Raw genomic sequence first — 17,780 nt, 5'->3', positions numbered from 1 at the left:
ATATTTGTATTAACTTTATTTTTGCCTTCATTTAAACAAATTCAAATCAGTTTTAAACATCAATAAAACAATAAATAATAATCAAATTAAAAAAATTTGCTACAAAACAAATTTAGAAATTTAGCATTAGCCCCCCCCCCCCAACTTAAAGGACTAGTAACGCCTATGAAGATTTATTTTAGAAAAGTAGGTTTTTTGATTGCTAGTTGGTACTTTGATGTATCATTTTAAATTTCCCCGGCAATTTTCTTAGGCATAAAGAAAAACTATCCAATAAAGTAATAAATTATATTATATACCTAGAATTTTTTTTATTTTTGCAAATTAGAAAATTTTAACTTTGAATTAAGTTAAGTTACTTTTTTTCAAAGTTAACTTAATAGGTAGGTTAAAAAAAATCGTTAACTTGCCCAGCCTTAATATTTCCTATAGTCTTAAGAATAATCAATTATGATACATACAAACAGAGGTGCAATTTGGAAAGGATTGGGTGTGCTTAGCGGTATTATACAAAAATGTCCACGGTAAAAATGTCCGAAACCAATAATTTCCTTGAAAAAAATGTCCATGATAAAATTTTCCAAAATCTAAAAATTGAATGATCGTAATATAATAAAATGGCAACACCCTGTAACACATTAGTTATCCATGTCAATCTGCGTACAGACTACAAGTCCGAGTCATTTTTAATACAGCTATTTTTTGTTTGTTACAAAACAAGAGTCAAAAGACGTATGTGAATGATTTTAGTATAATTTTAGAAAAATGCGCTAATATATATAATAATATATAGTAATATAGTATATAAATAAATAAATAATAAGGACGGAATCACAGATTTTTTAAATTTGTAAATCGTTCACATCCAAGTATATGGTTATACTCATAGAAAAGATGCAATTAGAATATTAGGAATCGATGAAATTCAAATTGGGCAAAGAGATATTGGACAACCTCCGGCAAAAAAAAAATGAGCTTAAGAAATTTAATTTTTTACGAAGTCGCGTAAAATAATGATATATTACAATTTAAATACAGGTAATAATATGATATATCCTGCTAATTACTATCATTTACTGACAAATCATCTCCGTTCAGAATCGTTTTTCGTATACAATGATATCAGTCGTTGCATTCAAATTTAACACAATCCATTATAGTGACCTACTCTCCATCACTACTATACAGCAGAGCGATACCCACTTGCCCACTTTTTTAAATATTATAATCAATGTTGTAAATACACTTTTCATATCTGACTACTACAATAACGAAATAATTGTTAATTTTTTTTTTAAATATTATTATAATGAGTGTTGTAAATATTTTTAAACTGCAAGGTGTTTTATTTATAGTTTATTTTGGACAATTTTATTGCTACTGACATTTTTATCTAGATTCGTGCACAGCACCTCCAATTTTAAAATTAGCGCCCCCAAATTGTTTCATGTTAATTTATATTTTAATAGTAACAGGTATCCATAACCTTAAGATAAAATCATGAAAAAAATAGAGGAGCTTCAGCACTCCCAGTTTTTTCATTGAAATTGCGTGACCTTGCATAAAATTTTTAATTTTATAGTAAAGGAAAAAGAATCAATATATAATATGTAAAATATTTTTAGCAGCATTTATTACAGCTAATTCAAAATCTAAATGTAATTATCTTGGAGCTGAATGTATATTGCGGGTTTTACATTCATTTATTATAATATAAAAAATGTCCTTGTATATAACTTGAGTTTTGCCTAAGTTAAACTTGAGTTTAGAATACAATAAGCAGCTATAAAAAAAACATTTTTGTGTACACGTATCACATTTAATTGCTTAAATACTTAAAAAATGCAGGAGCAAGGCCAAAATTTCCATCGCTAAACTATGTATTTTACTTAGCCATAGGCGTAAATTTGATTTGTTAGAAAGGTCCTCCCTAGGTTAGGTTTATAAACATTATATAGAACAGACCCGTGGAGCCCGGCCGTGGAGGGTTTCGCCTTGTACCCCTACACATAAATTTTACAATTTCATTGTATCTAACTTTTATTATTTAAGATGTATATAAAAACTTCAAAATTATTTACTTAACGGCGTACCTATAGGTAATACATAACTTTTTATCGTTGTCGTTATAAAATATTATAATGTATACAATAATATTTCAACAATTATTTCTGACAGACATCTCCGTTTTGGTGGATTTTAATATCCTCTATGGTTCTACGGTTTCGTATATTTCTTTTTAAGTTATTTTCCCTTGGAAATTCGGGTAATAAGTACACTCTTCGGAACATTCCACTAGAAAAAATTTGACTAGGTGCGTCATTGGTTATTTTGGCTTTTGCCTTCATAATTTTTTGAATTTGTAATGCAGAAATCATATTTTTATTCTCCTTGTGTACGTGATCGTATTCAATGGAAAGTAAAGTTGGACTATCTATACTTAAATAGATTTTTAAAATTGAACTTGATTTAGTACATCTCCAACGAATTATAGTTTTGCTTTCTTTTTGAATATTGTAAAAATATCCATGGTATTCAATTTGAGGTTAATTATTATTATTAATAATAATATTAATTATTATTTATTATTATTACTTCCATTATATATTCGTACTATTAATTTAAAATAGTCAAAACGTTACACGATAATAACCAGATGATCAAAAAATGTGTACTGAAGAGAATGTCATATACAACTGTAGGTAAGTAGTATGTATTTAGTAAGTACATGCTTTTAATTTAAAATAATCACAACCAGGGGCGTATTTAAGGGAGGGGCACATGGGGCCCGTGTCTCCCCCATTCACCGTATTTTATACTAATTTTTATTATATGAGAAATTTTACAATTCTATGCCCCATGTACGCAAATTTGAACTTTTTGTTTGTGCCCCCTCCCCCCCTTAAGACATTTCTAAATACGCCCCTGATCACAACAATAGCTATATGAACAAAAAAATCACATTTGTAACAATAAAATGTTGTAGATACTAAGATAGCTGGTACCTATATACTAACACCAGTTTTCTGATTGAGTATACAATATACAATTTAATACCTTCATCATTTGTAAGATAAAGTAAAATGTCAATTACTTTTATTACTACATAGGTACTTTAATCTCTTATATTTCAAATATAAATGTATACCTATACTGTAAATTATTTGGTGTATTATTTTATTAAATTTTATTATAAAGTATATTGTATAAGTATATAAAAATTATTAAACGAATATTTTATTTTATATAATATATATGGTTATAGATACCTTACCTATATCAAAAAAAGTGTTATAGATAATTATATTGAAATAAAGGTACATTGTAAAATTTTAAAAAAAGTGTAATATATTTAGTTGATACGGGGCTCTTTTTTCCTATAGCCGGGGCTTTTTTACAGTATTTTTATATCGGGACTTTTTTTCCGAATACCAATAGTAGTTACACTAATTCTACTCAGTAACCAGTATTCAGATTAAAATTATTAAAACAAATATTTTCAAAAATGACAAAAACGTTAATAATTTTTCAAACAACAAATGGCTTATGTTATATGGATTATCTGGTATATGCAATAGCCACCATTATAAATTGACTTCCAATTTAAAGTAAATATGAAGCTGACTCTTCAGTAGGCTCCTAACAAATGTATATTTAAATTAGGTTCCAAAACCATAGACTATTATGATTTAACAAGGATTCTTATATTATACGCGTTACTATTTCGATGTCATTCGCATTTTGCATTCAATTAGTTTTGATTCGTGTGAATCTTTCCATTCCAAATTTAACTTGCAATTTTAATCACCAGATCTAATAATCTATTCAACTTTTAAAATGTATGTAAGCTGATACTATAATTATTGTAAAAATCAATGATATAATAAAACCACATCGGAAAAAAATAAAAAATAAAATGCAATTTTTATAAGATAACATTAAAAAATGTGACACTGGTGCAATTTTAAGATTTCAGTAATACATAAAAATATTAGTCAGTATACATATAAACCACGAAAAATAATTTATTGTACTAATTTTGTTTTAATAATATATAGTATACATTATATACGAACAGCCCCTTTAAAAATATATTTACATCATTAAATGATAACATAATATATTAAGTTATTGGTAATTACAAAGAAAAAACAAGTTAGATATAGGCATTTTGTATACACATTTATATATATTATATGTAAATAAAAATATATACCTACATTTTTTCTGCCTTAAATGTAATACAAGTCTGCCTTATACATTTTTAATATAATTTGATAAAGTATAATTTTCCGCTATGTTGAATGAATAATGATGTTACTATATAGGTAGTCTATAATACTATATAATATTTAAAATAATACAAACTGTCTACGTTTTTTATTTTTCCTACGTGATCGTACAAAATTATAATGATCTACAACTCTATAGGTACTAATAGGTGGGTATATATAGTATATATACATACAATATACATTTTTACATTATAATATAATTCCTATTATAGGTACCCAAGACCTACCTATAATAACTATTGACTAAATATTGGCGCACCTAAATAGTAGAAGTAGATAGTAGATTTAAATTATTACGTAATACATTTTGTTAGGCCAATCAATACGCTGTAAGTTATGAGCCAGTAATATTAGTTAAATATTTAACAGAACGTTAGAGTCGTAACTAGGGTGAGGTGAGCGAGGTGTTTGCCTTGGGCGCCTGATGCTGGGGGGCGTAAAAATATTAAATGATTAACTTCAGAAAAAATATTATAAACAATATAACATTTTTCACTAATTTGTAGATATAATGTTGAGAATTACATACTATTGTAGCTAAAAATTGTATTTCTTATTAGTTATATTTTGCTCGAAACCTAATTACTAATTTTCAAATATTTCCGACTCTTATTAAGAAATATTAAAAACTGTGAGTGGGTTACCCCCACCATCAAGGTAACGCATCGCTAGAGTTCTGCAGGAAGAATGAAAAATGGCTTGGTACGGCTCTGATATTTAATTATTATTTTGTAATTGATATGTTCCCAATAATTTTCGAGATATAATAAAATTCTTTAATTAAAAATTAAAATCTCATTGAAAAAAAAAAAAATTAAACGATAGACCTTATACCACAGAGTACTTTATACATAAGGTATAAGGTCTATTGAGTACAACTTGCTATAAAATTAATAATGATAAGATACTATAAGCATAAAGCAGCATTGTACGTACAACACTACATCATATTATATATTATTTATCTTTATAATTAAATAATATAATATAGATATATGTGCTAAATTGCACTTAAATTACCTATATATACATTATACATGTAGCATACTAGCATGTAGGTAGGTAGATACCTGAAAAAACCCATACAAATACCAAACTTGCATAATATTGTGTTGATATTAATGATATTATGTCATATTTTTTAAACATTATACTTCTAATTAAATATTTAGACTATATAATAAGCATGGGCGTAGCTAGGATTTCAATCAGGGGGGGGGGGGGCAGTGATGTAGCCAACTTTAAATCATTAAAACTCAATTTTTTTTTAAAGTATTTATTTATAATATATTATTCATTAATCATTATTTTTAAATTATAACAATGACAATCGTCTAGAGTCTTCGCAAAATCTGCTGAGAATTTTCTGTTGCATCTCTTCCTTTTTTTCATCTAGCAGCTTTCTATGCACACTTAAGAAATACAATTTAGTTTGTAGTGCAGGGGGGGGGGCACTTGCCCACCCCTGCCCCATACTCGCTACGCCCATGATAATAAGCAATGAGTAATGACTAATGTGCAATAAAAATAATAAGCACGACTGATAAGTTGCTGACATAAATTATTCGTTATTGACAAAAATAAGTAAAACTAATAGATAAATAAACAAAAACTTGCATTTAAAAATACTTTAATTATTATTTTTTATAATACTGCACTGTATGATTTGTAATTTGAAAAGTAGTGAACTCATTTAATTGTTCGTATCTGAGTGTTTTTTTATAAAAAAATATTTATAAAATAATAATTTTATATATATATAAAAAATACATAATATAATTTAATAACAATTTATAAAATCTTAATTTTTTAAAGCTAACATTTGAAAATGTACTTATTACAATATTCAAAAAAGTAATTTATACAGAAACTAAAAAACTTAACACTATACCTATACAAACATCAAACATAATTAATATATAACTTATAGATATTTATAGTTTGAATTTGACCGAGATTAGGAATTTTAACGATGAGTAATATATACTATAATAATAATAATAATAATAATAATATACTATTATTTTTATAATATGTTAGGTATATTACGCTTATTATTTTGTTTCATTCAAAAACTTTATTCATGAGGACCATGGACTAAGATTTATCCGACTTAGTCCGTGATGAGAAAACTTTTAAACATTACATAATATTAATTTTTCTATACACAATGAAATTGTCAAAAGCACGATTAAAGATATACCTTTATATTAGGTATATCTTTAATCGTGGTCAAAAGACATTAATTAATTTTAACCACGGACTATGATTATTAATTTTAACAAATTAATAATTATCTTAATTCATGGCTTAAATAAAAGAGTCCACAGAGTATTTAAGTATTATGATTTATATACTGTTTGTAATAATGTTAAGATATACAACCTCTCCGCAATAGTATCTCTATTCTTTTATCACTAAACAAATTACAAACAAAACCTCGTGTAGTAGACAGTAGTGTTTTAAATATTGAATAATCTGTATTCTGTACTCACAATCATATTTATTTTGTATTTTCGTGCGACATTTACCTGTAAGCGTGATTTGTTTTTTGGTGGTGCTGTACCTTCATAATTAAAATATGGGAAGAAAAGCGAAATTCGGCGATGATGGGGCAGTAAAACAATTTAAAGGTCCTGGACGGAAAGCTAAAAAACAAAAACCACCAAAAATGCTACCAGGACTTCCAAAACTTGAAGGCAATATAATTAATAGTTAATATTATTTTTAATTAACCTGACAAATTATTTAATTTAATTTGACTATTTTTTAGGAGACGATGAACCAAAAAAGTTGAGTCATCGACAAAAACAGCGGGCTTCTAGAAGAACGAAGAAAAAAGAAGAAAGAAAGTTAATAAAAAAAGAAAAAAAAAAGGGTGTTAAAAAAGATGATGATGTTGAAAGTAAGAATTTATAATTTCTATGTTACAAAGATAATATACAAAATAATTGGTTGCGTTTAAGTTCCTAAAGTTATATATTATGGTATAATATTGTTTTTGTAAAGAAAACATACTCAACTATTTATTAAAAATGTTTTAGATATTTTATGGGCATTCAAATTTACATAATTTTATAATACATTTAATATTATTATAATTTATTTATTTTAAAGTGATTTATCTAATAGAATAGTTTGATTAAGTGTAAACCGAGGTGTAAACTATTATTTATTACATTCAAAATACATACTTCATTATCATTTTTAGAATTATTAATTTTATGTTTTTTTAGATAATAAGATTGAATCGGATACTACTAAGAACATAAAAAATGAAATTGTTAAGCAATTTTCTGATAGTAACAGTAGTTGGTTGAAGTCAAAAAACTCAAAATCAGTTATTCCTGAAAAAGGTATGTACATATATAATTTTTTTTTATAAATTTCTTAAAGTGCGTACACAAATCCAGGGGAGACTCATGGTGCTATATACCAAGTAATACCTCGGCCCTTTTTAATTTAATTCTTGTTGTAACATAGAATAGAAAGATAAATTATAATAGAAATGAATAATACTTTTGTTATACTGTTATATTCATGATGTTACATCATATCACTTGTGTCTACGTAATTAAAACAAATTTAGATTGAATAACTGCATATAAGTAAAAGTGTTAATGAATGATATATTAGTTGATATATTATAATAATTGGATATGGTTGTAATAAAAAAATGTTGTGGTTTATTTATATTTTTGTTTTTTTGGTGGTTTCATCTATAACATGTTATTCTTAATTCATTTTTTTATATTTACTTATCTGGACTCTTTCCTAATTTTAGTAAGTTTGAAAATAATATATAGGCCCTTAATTAAATTTGCACTCAGAGTCAAAAATAGCTCTGCACAAATCTAATATACCTACATATTAAATAATGCTAATACATTTGCTTTCGGTATTTTGAACAATGTTTTTTATTGATTTTTTCAGATGATGATATAGAAAGTTATGATAGTAATTCAGATATGGATGATGAAGTAGAAGAGGTATAATTTTAATTAATTACCTATTTTTTTTTTTTTTGTAAGTTATTGATTTAAATGATTTAAATAGTTCTTTTTTAGGTTATTTATTTATTAACAAGCTTAAAATTTATCAATTGAGTATAAAAATATAAATTCAAAGTTTCTAAAATACTATTGTATCACTTTTACTTTTTATAAACAATATATTTCAATTATTTTGATCAGTAACTTAAAATAAATTTCTTTTTTATTTAGTAGCAAATAATAAATATAATATATTTCTTCAGGGAAATGGTTTAGAAAGTTTTGATGAAGATGGCCTATCAGATGATGATGACTATTTGGTAATACATAATATATTATACATTATAATATGTTATAATTTATATAAGCTGATAGCTAAACTAATATTAATTTATACAGGCTGGTACATTAGATGATGTTGATAGTTCAAATGAATCTGGAATTGAAGATACTGTTCTTAAAAAGAAAAAAACTTCTACAAAAAAAAGAAAGGCAGAAGAAAGTGACGATGAATTATTACCAATTGAAAAAGCAGCTAAAAAATTAAAAGCTGCAAAGAAAAAAGAAGAGTATATAAAATTTTATGATTGTTAATTATTTTATTTATTAAGTTATTATTAATTTATCAATTCTTTATATTTTAGTGCTGAAGCCAATGAGGAAATGAAAATGCAAATTAATGTTGCAAGCCAAGATGTTTTTGTTTTTCCTGCCAGTGATAAAATTGATGAACATATTCCGATACCTGAAGTAGAACAAAGAATTAAAGATATTTTATTAGTATTATCTAATTTCAATAAATTTCGTGAAGAAAATCGGTAAATTAAATGTTAAATGAATTATTTACTTGTCTTAATACTATTGTACTGATCTTTTATTGTTTAGAAGCCGACAAGAGTACACTGATCTGTTACTCAAGGATTTGTGTACCTATTTTAGTTATAATACATTTTTAATGGAGAAAATGATGCATTTGTTTCCACTCGAAGATTTAATGTCTTTTTTGGAAGCTAGTGAAACACCAAGACCAGTAACTATTCGAACAAACAGTTTGAAAACCAGGAGACGTGACCTTGCTCAAGTTAGTACCTTACACTAGTATTTTCATAAAGATTGCCATTACATTTTTCAAATTTTAGGCATTGATCAATCGAGGAGTTAATTTGGATCCAATTGGTAATTGGTCTAAGGTGGGGCTTGTTGTATACAATTCTACTGTACCAATAGGAGCAACTCCTGAATATTTGGCTGGACATTATATGCTTCAGGTAAAACTATATTATTTTTTTATTTTAAATATGTTTTTATGGTATTTAGTCCACAATAGTTTTATAATTTTTAATTAATAGTTATTAATAGGACGGGAGAACTGGTCTACTAAATAATGTTGTTATAAAATAATAATAATTAATAAAAGTTATTTATCACATTTAAGATTTATCTAACCTAATTCAATTTGTAAAATTGTATTTTGTATAGATGTTTTACACATTTAAATATAATTTTTTATGATTTAATCAATATTCATATTAATAGGCAGCTTCCAGTATGTTACCTGTTATGGCATTAGCTCCTCAAGAAAACGAATTTATTTTGGATATGTGTTCTGCACCTGGTGGTAAAGCCTCACATATCGGTAAATATATATTTATTATATTTATTTATAAATTTCATAATTTTACTACCCACCTTACTAAGTTAATTAACAAAAATATATTTTGTTTTAGCTGCAATAATGAAAAATACAGGAGTTTTAATTGCTAATGATGTCAATAAAAACCGTGCTAAAGCAGTAATTGGTAATTTTCATAGAATGGGAATAGCCAATTCTGTTATTTCAACGTATGATGGTAGACATATACCTCAAGTGAGAAAAATTTATAATTGTTGATAGTTAAAAAATTTTCTGAAAATAGAATTTTAAAATATATAATATGTTAAGTGATATGAAATTCTTTTAACAGTTAATTTATTTTATGTTTGCATTTATTATATTCTAGTTATTCAAAAACTTTGATAGAGTATTATTAGATGCTCCATGTACTGGAACTGGAGTCATAAGTAAAGATTCTGGAGTTAAAATGAGTAAAGATGAAACTGACTTGCAAAGATGTTTTACATTACAGCGAGAACTATTACTAGCTGCTATAGATTCTTTGAATTTTAAAAGTTCAACTGGTGGTTATCTAGTTTATTCAACTTGTTCAGTACTTGTAAGTGATTCATACTATTTGATTCCTGATTTTGAAATTAATTAATTTAGATTTAAATTATAGATAATTTAGTTTATAGAATAAAATTCTGTTTTACGATAAAAATTTTTATTGTTGTAGGCAGAAGAAAATGAATGTGTGATAGATTATGCTTTAAAAAAAAGAGATGTAAAATTAGTTGATACAGGATTAAGTTTTGGTACTGAAGGTTTTACAAATCTTCGTCAGCATAGGTATTGTTTTTTTAATTGTCTAAATTAAAATATTTATTTAAATTACATATTTCTAAAGTATTATGTTCTAATATATTTATTGTTTAAGGTTTCACCCTACGATGAAACTTACAAGACGTTTTTACCCACATACTCATAACATGGATGGATTCTTTGTTGCAAAACTAAAAAAATTTTCAAATATTATTCCCAAAAATAATGAATCTGAAGATAACGAAGAAGAAATTGAAGTAAATAATGTTGATGCAGAAAATGCAGAGGTTCAGAATACTATTGAAAAACCAGTAGCAAATATTAAAAAACCAAAGCATGGCCGTGGCAAAAATAGAGTTGAAAAAAAAAATTAATTTTCACTGTTTGAATTTTATATTATGACTTCATAGTAAATAAATGTTTTAAATTAAGTTTAAAAAAAATATTTTTTATTGAACTTTAATATCCTATTTAAAATAAATTATTAGATTCCAGAATTATATAGTTTTAACCACGATCTTTAATCATAGTTTTAACTATTATAATATGATCATAATTAATCTTTAATTTAATTTAAAAAAAGCGAATATAATTTATTTAAGTACTTTGATTACAATCTTCATCTTTCTAAATGTAGAAACGATAAATATAGTTTAGACGTTTTCATTAATATATTACATTATTATGAAAAGTTCAAAAAAAAAATTAAGTAATTATTAACTACTAATTACTGATTAGTGTATAATAATAGTATACAACTTATGACATTGGTTTAACATGTAATTAAGACAATTTACGATATAATTTCCTGTATAGCTAGATAAATATGTATCCCAACAAAAACACTTCGTTGAACTCCCTGTAAAAAATTGCTAAGTCAAAAAAAAAACTGGTCATCTTCAACATTATAAAGATGTGATATAATTTATTAGACTTATATCTAGATCTTAAGATCTGATATCATGAATAAATGATAAGTAAATTAAATTTAAAATAAATGTATTCTATCTCAATAATTTATTCACTTTGCGAGAATTTATCTTATTTATCAATTAATAATTAAGATTAAGACCTTTTTACAAAATAAATTTAGTAACATTTGTCATGGAAATTTGTGAATTAGTTAGTCCAGTTACAAACAAACATGTGTATTTGTCGAAATAAATTATTGAGATAGAATACATTTATTTTATTGTTTAAACATCATTTAAATTTACAAAATTATTTTGTTTATTTTGAAAGTCAAATAACAAGAAAATAGATATGCCATTCCCTCAAAAATATTATTATCTATCTTTTTTATAATGAGTGATTTTACTCTAAGAATACTTAAAAACATAGAAAAAATAATTCTGCGTAAATGCGTTTTTTGTCTATGTTATGCGTGGGCCAGAGAGAGTAAACAAATAGACAATAGTGTGCAGACATCCTCTTAAGTAAATATATTTTAATATCTTTTTTTAAATTCTGTAAATTCTGGGTAATTCACGACATTCACGTGCAATTGTGTAATCCAGTCTCGGATTTATATTATGATCTAATGTAGTAAAGTCGTAATGTCGTATAAAAATTATTGCCGCCCCAAATATAGGCCACCAGTTTACATTACACTATTACAGTAATACGATCTCGAATCTACTGCACGACCACGACAACATATAATGTCATAATACAATAGTACATATTGTCATATTGACAAAGAATTCTTTCATTATCTAATTTATCTACGAGTCCCATGTGTTTTTTACCTTATCTATGAGTTACAACGATAATAGATATCAAGGTGGATTGAATCCACCTTGACAGAATAATGACTATACCATAAGAATTCGTTTGTAGTATACCATAGAGTATAATACCCGGGTATCGGGCAGTTGATGCGATTCGAGTATAATAACTTTCAAGGTGTGTATTTTTTCACTATGATAAGTGATAACATTAACAACAATATTATTATTTTTAATTGTTGTTACTTGTTTTTACTTATTAAAACGACGTACCATTTAGGGTTTCAACTACAATTCATAGCCATCAACTAATCGAGAGTATAGTGCGTCACAGAGTTTACAGGTCTCGTAGTCTCATTGATCTTTTGATTGTGTTCTGCTACTGGGATTATGTAACATTCTTGGTACTTGTCGTTTTCATTGTAATGGTCGAACAAAATTATTTGCGTTCTGTGTCTTGAATCGATCAGCGGCGGCGTTGAATTAAAGTGACAATGTCGATATTTGAGAATAGTGCAACATTGAAGGACAAAGTCGACGATACACATCCGTTGAAATGTACAATTCTAAATTCGCGGAACACCAGTGGATATACGGTGCATATAATAATAATAGACTTTAAATACACAATCCATCAATAACAATTATAATGTTGACTGGTGTGTTTTTTATTAAAGGAATATGTCATTGAAGTAACACGCACTGGTGTTCAGGATTGCACTTGGAAAATATTCAAGCGGTACAGTGATTTTGTTAAACTGCAAAATATGTTATACAAATTGTCACCAAAAATAAATTTGGATTTACCTCCAAAAAAATACATTGGAAACATGGATCGAAAGTTGGTGATGCAACGACAAAATGCATTACAAGTATTGTAAAATGTTTCACTTAAAAATAATACTGGATTAACTGGATAATACTTTATCTACTAAATATACTTTATATATTTAAATATAATTTAAAAGATATTATAAATTATAATAGACCAGAGTTGATCCTTGCATTAGGTTTTATTTTTATTTTTTGTAATTTGCTATGCTTATTTTGAAAAATTAAATTAGGTAGATTTTAACTTTATCTTATAATAATACATGACATTTCTAGAATACAGAGTGTAACAGATAGAACTGACTTTTGGATTAACGTTTGTTCTAATTAATATTTTCAATTTTTTTTTATTTATCATTAAGTGACCCTAGCGCTACATGTATTATTTAATTTGTTTGTTTATTAATTAGTGCTGAAAATAAAAATTTTTAATTTGATTTTAATTTTTTTGGATAAATTTAAAATAACCAATTTGTGAATCTGATTATTAAATTTTTTATGGTAAAAAGATTTATCAAATAATTTATTTTTTAGAATTTTTTAAAAATATTTTTTTTGAGAATTTGCTGACATTAGTATATTTCTTAAATTATTTACTCATCATATAATATTAATAATTTTTGTCATTCGTTTAAGTAGCATAATTTTTTTTTTTTTTGATTGTCTATTACACTCTATAGTGTATATCTCAAAAATTCTCCTTTTTCATTTCAATGTATTTAATTGTTTTCTTGTTTCTAATAATGTTATAGCATTTTAATTAATATAAATAAAATAACATACTAAGTATTCTAAAAAAAATTTTAAATTTTCACAGTAGTTTATTTTACTTTTTCTTTTAGTGAACAACGTACGACTTACATCTTAAATGAATAAATTAAATGTATACATTAATAGGTAGGTAATATTGATGGTCAAAATTTATGTTTTAGAGCTCTTTAAATACAATGGTTGAGAATTTAATGTTAGCAAATTCATTATTAGTAAGAAGCTTTTTGGATCCAGAATCATATAGTGAATATTGTAAAGGTAATATTGACTGCTACTATTAATAATTGTATTTGCATTTTATTTTTGTATAAAGTTAGTTATATTTATGATTTGATCATCTTTATTCATTAGATTTAAACAGTAGAACATAAAAAAAAAAAAAAAAATCATAACTCAGGATTTTATAATTAACTTTGAATAAATCCTACCCAAAAATTTTTCTTTGACTCAAGCATGATTTAATTATGAGTTAGAAATAATATAATATTTTTATTTTGTAAATGAAACTACTTTATAATGGATAATAGAAGAAAAAAAAGATGATCATAACAATAGTTTGATTATATATTTAATTTAATAGGTAAATTTTTATTCTAGAATCTTTATTCCAAAAAGTTGGCATGGTTCTTAGAGGTAATCGGGAATTTGAATTATTTAAAGAACTACCTAATATAGGATGGCGTTTAAGAAGGAAATCATTTTTATCTAAATGGAAAAAAGATCCAAAACAAGAACTTTTATTGTCATGGACAGAATGTGGTCCTGACCTTTCACTTAAACAACTAGATTTAGTTACAGTACTTAAATCTATCTCTAGCATAATAGTAAGTTAAACATTTTTTATATTAAAATATACATATTTATAACTATTTTTATAATACTATTATTTTTTTAAGCATCCACTTGTAGACATTCCTGTGATACTTCCAAGTCCTGAAGGATATACATTATCAGTTCATAATATTCAAGTTGGCAGTTTGAGAGATCTGCTTTATCAAACCACACCTTTACAACCTTTCTTAAAAAAATATTGGGATACTTCTTCTCACGTTTATTTACCAGACCAAACTATGGTATCCTATATTAAACAGATCTTATATGGATTGAAATTTTTACATGATAATCATATCCCTTATGGTTGGTAAATAAATATTAAATTTATTGGACTATTGTTTAAATAATTGAATTAATTTTCTAGGTCATTTGCATTCTGGAAATGTTTTAGTCTGTGATATTGAAAATGTTAAACTAACTGGCATTGAAAATAGTACTTTAGGATTACCTTCATATTACCGTTCATTCTTAGTACAGCTTGGAAAAAAACGTATACAAAGTTTAAATGATATCGATATATATGGATTTGGTCATATATTATATGAGTTTACTGAAAATGAACCTCTATCAAGGCCTTTTTGTGAACATTTTTCTCAAAAAACCTCATTAAATTTGAGTAAGATCATACTTTATATTTTATAAATAAAAAAATATCAGTTAATAATTCTCAAGATTATCTTTTCACTTTTAAATTATTTGTATCTTATAAAAATGTTCTAACTGTTAAAATATTAAATAATAGTATAATAATTCATTTTAAAATTTCTCAGCAAAACAAATGAAAACTATACTTGCACCTCCTTCATCAAAGTTACTCATGCCAAGTGTGAACTCAATAATAACAAATTTAAAACATGCACGAATGATAGATGAACAAAAAGACCCATCATTTTTCAAATGTAAAATACCAGTTTTAGTAAAAGAACATTATATTCTAATCACAGAAAAATGTATGTCTAGAATTTTTGAAGACCAAAAAAAAGTATGTATGCACAAATTCAAATGAATACAAAATATATTTATAGTTTTAATTGTTTTAAATGTATAGATTGCATTAGAAAAACGCCATAAAAAGATTTATAAAATCATCCATGACCCAGAAAAATGTTCTGGAGTAACGCAATCAAGACATTTTGTAAGTATAGTCTATTCAAAGTGAGATCGGGGCACTCGGTGACCAATTTTTGTTCACGATGGATTAGTGTCGTTCCTTGCCATCGATTATGTGTGGCCGTGTTGCAGAACGAAACCACGCCCTTGCACATTACTTAGCCACCGGGTACCACCAATCTCATTTTGAATAGACTATAGATAAAAAAATAATCTTTCTTTAAATTTTACTAATTTTTATTATTTTGAAGGATTTTCATTCAATTAAAAATAATAGTCCACTTGACATCAATAATAGATCACATAGTTCCAGTAGTAACAGTACATTAACTTCTACTGGATCTGATATACAAACTAACAGTAGTGAGTATAACCTAAATTTTGTATTATTATATCAATGTATTGTAATAATTTTAAGTGTAATTCCAAGAGTTAAACTTTCCAACAATCCAATAGAGTCATTTCAATTATGTATATGTATGTAATAAAAGTTTTAGATAAATATTTTTAGAGAGAATTTGTATAAGTGATATAACTTATTTTGGAATTCAGGACAAAATATCTAGTGGTAAAAATATCCAAATGTATCTGATTTTTCGAAAATAAGTGCATCACAATCATTTTCAAGCATTTTGACAAGAAAAATAAAATTCTATAAAAAAAAATTTTTAATATAGTAAAACCTCAATAAGACGGAATCGCTTTGGACCATGCAATTTTTCTGTGTTAACAAGGATTCCATTTTGACGGGGTTCAAAAAAATGAAATTTGAAAAAAGCACCAAAGAAATTTTCTGTAATACCAGGGTAACCGTTTTACTGAAGTTCCATCTTATAGAGGTTTTACTGTATAATAGAAAACGATCTAGGAACGATTAGTTACTATATAATTCCATATTTTCCCCAATTCACCCCTGAATTGAGCTTTTATTTGTCGTTACTTGTTGATAAATTAATTATAATATATTATATAATATTAATAAAGTTCACCAAGTAAAGAGTAATGCACTTATTTTTGAAAAATAGATTAATTTTATTAGAAAATAAGATAAAATTTTCTATTTTTAAAAACATTTTTCTAAAATTTTAGAAAATAGTATAGTTATTTTTTTAGCAAATTATTTAATATTTTATTTTATTGCGTGTAAACTATATTTATAAAAAAAAAATATTTTAGATTTTATGATATTATTACTATTAACATAATTTATGTATTATAATATAGTATATTTATATTTTATTAGAAAGTAAAGTGTAATGCACTTATTTTCGGAAAATCGGATACATTTGGATATTTTGACCGATTACCCTTATTCTGACAAAAAGAATAACACCACGATTTTATTTTTGGTTCATTTACCAATTTTATATAGTTTTTTTTTTGTTTCCTTAACATTTTGAAAAATGGATGTATCCCGTTATTGAACCGGAGCCTTCAATTTGGAATAGTGGGTTGATCGAAGGCATTTAGGTTTTAATTATTAAATTATTACATTATGATTTTAATCAGTATTAAATATTAATTTATATTATAACACTAATATTTTGGTTTCCAAACTATCATTTTAGACTTATACATTATTATTATTATATTTTGCATAGTTGCTGTTAATTCATCATCATTAGTGTCCAATCCTCCACCACCACCTCCTCCACCACCACCATCATCAACAACTATCCCCGTTATTTCACCACAATCAAATAATCAGAGAATTGCTTTATTATCTTCTATTAGTATGTTTGATACAAATAAACTAAAGAAAATTGTGAAATAATAAAATATAATCTTAAAGATATTTTTA

At 25.5% G+C, this 17,780-nt stretch overlaps 2 protein-coding genes across 2 annotated transcripts; both read left to right on the top strand.

The window, feature by feature from the left end:
• Positions 1 to 6,722: 6,722 nt before the first annotated feature.
• LOC132917105 (probable 28S rRNA (cytosine-C(5))-methyltransferase) lies at positions 6,723 to 11,149 on the top strand. Its single transcript, XM_060977670.1, has 14 exons — positions 6,723 to 6,994; positions 7,069 to 7,200; positions 7,532 to 7,651; positions 8,229 to 8,284; positions 8,551 to 8,607; positions 8,687 to 8,856; positions 8,932 to 9,105; positions 9,173 to 9,368; positions 9,427 to 9,555; positions 9,824 to 9,923; positions 10,015 to 10,154; positions 10,288 to 10,500; positions 10,621 to 10,733; positions 10,822 to 11,149. Exons 1-14 carry the CDS (start codon positions 6,877 to 6,879, stop codon positions 11,078 to 11,080), a joined length of 1,977 nt encoding a protein of 658 aa, XP_060833653.1. The 5' UTR covers positions 6,723 to 6,876; the 3' UTR covers positions 11,081 to 11,149.
• A 1,374-nt stretch (positions 11,150 to 12,523) lies between these two features.
• Positions 12,524 to 17,780, top strand: LOC132917432 (PX domain-containing protein kinase-like protein). The gene is made up of 11 exons (XM_060978169.1): positions 12,524 to 12,611; positions 12,714 to 13,029; positions 13,111 to 13,305; positions 14,197 to 14,293; positions 14,633 to 14,859; positions 14,932 to 15,172; positions 15,234 to 15,485; positions 15,640 to 15,851; positions 15,918 to 16,004; positions 16,231 to 16,342; positions 17,581 to 17,780. Exons 2-11 carry the CDS (start codon positions 12,928 to 12,930, stop codon positions 17,751 to 17,753), a joined length of 1,698 nt encoding a protein of 565 aa, XP_060834152.1. The 5' UTR covers positions 12,524 to 12,611; positions 12,714 to 12,927; the 3' UTR covers positions 17,754 to 17,780.

This window comes from Rhopalosiphum padi, chromosome 1 (genome assembly GCF_020882245.1).
Source record: "Rhopalosiphum padi isolate XX-2018 chromosome 1, ASM2088224v1, whole genome shotgun sequence".
Classification (NCBI taxonomy): Eukaryota; Metazoa; Arthropoda; class Insecta; order Hemiptera; family Aphididae; genus Rhopalosiphum; species Rhopalosiphum padi.
The sequence above is the reverse complement of the archived record's forward strand: the minus strand, read 5'-3'. Positions and strand labels throughout refer to the sequence as shown.

What these genes read in the sequence shown, in the direction of transcription:
- LOC132917105 (XM_060977670.1), top strand. Translation starts at nt 6,877, where the DNA reads ATGGGAAGAAAAGCGAAATTCGGCGATGATGGGGCAGTAAAACAATTT. An exon ending in ATGGTAGACATATACCTCAA is followed by an intron (nt 10,155 to 10,287) that starts GTGAGAAAAATT and finishes ATTATATTCTAG; the next exon opens with TTATTCAAAAACTTTGATAG. An exon ending in ATTCAACTTGTTCAGTACTT is followed by an intron (nt 10,501 to 10,620) that starts GTAAGTGATTCA and finishes TTATTGTTGTAG; the next exon opens with GCAGAAGAAAATGAATGTGT.
- LOC132917432 (XM_060978169.1), top strand. Translation starts at nt 12,928, where the DNA reads ATGTCGATATTTGAGAATAGTGCAACATTGAAGGACAAAGTCGACGAT. An exon ending in TTTTTGAAGACCAAAAAAAA is followed by an intron (nt 15,852 to 15,917) that starts GTATGTATGCAC and finishes TTAAATGTATAG; the next exon opens with ATTGCATTAGAAAAACGCCA. An exon ending in TAACGCAATCAAGACATTTT is followed by an intron (nt 16,005 to 16,230) that starts GTAAGTATAGTC and finishes ATTATTTTGAAG; the next exon opens with GATTTTCATTCAATTAAAAA.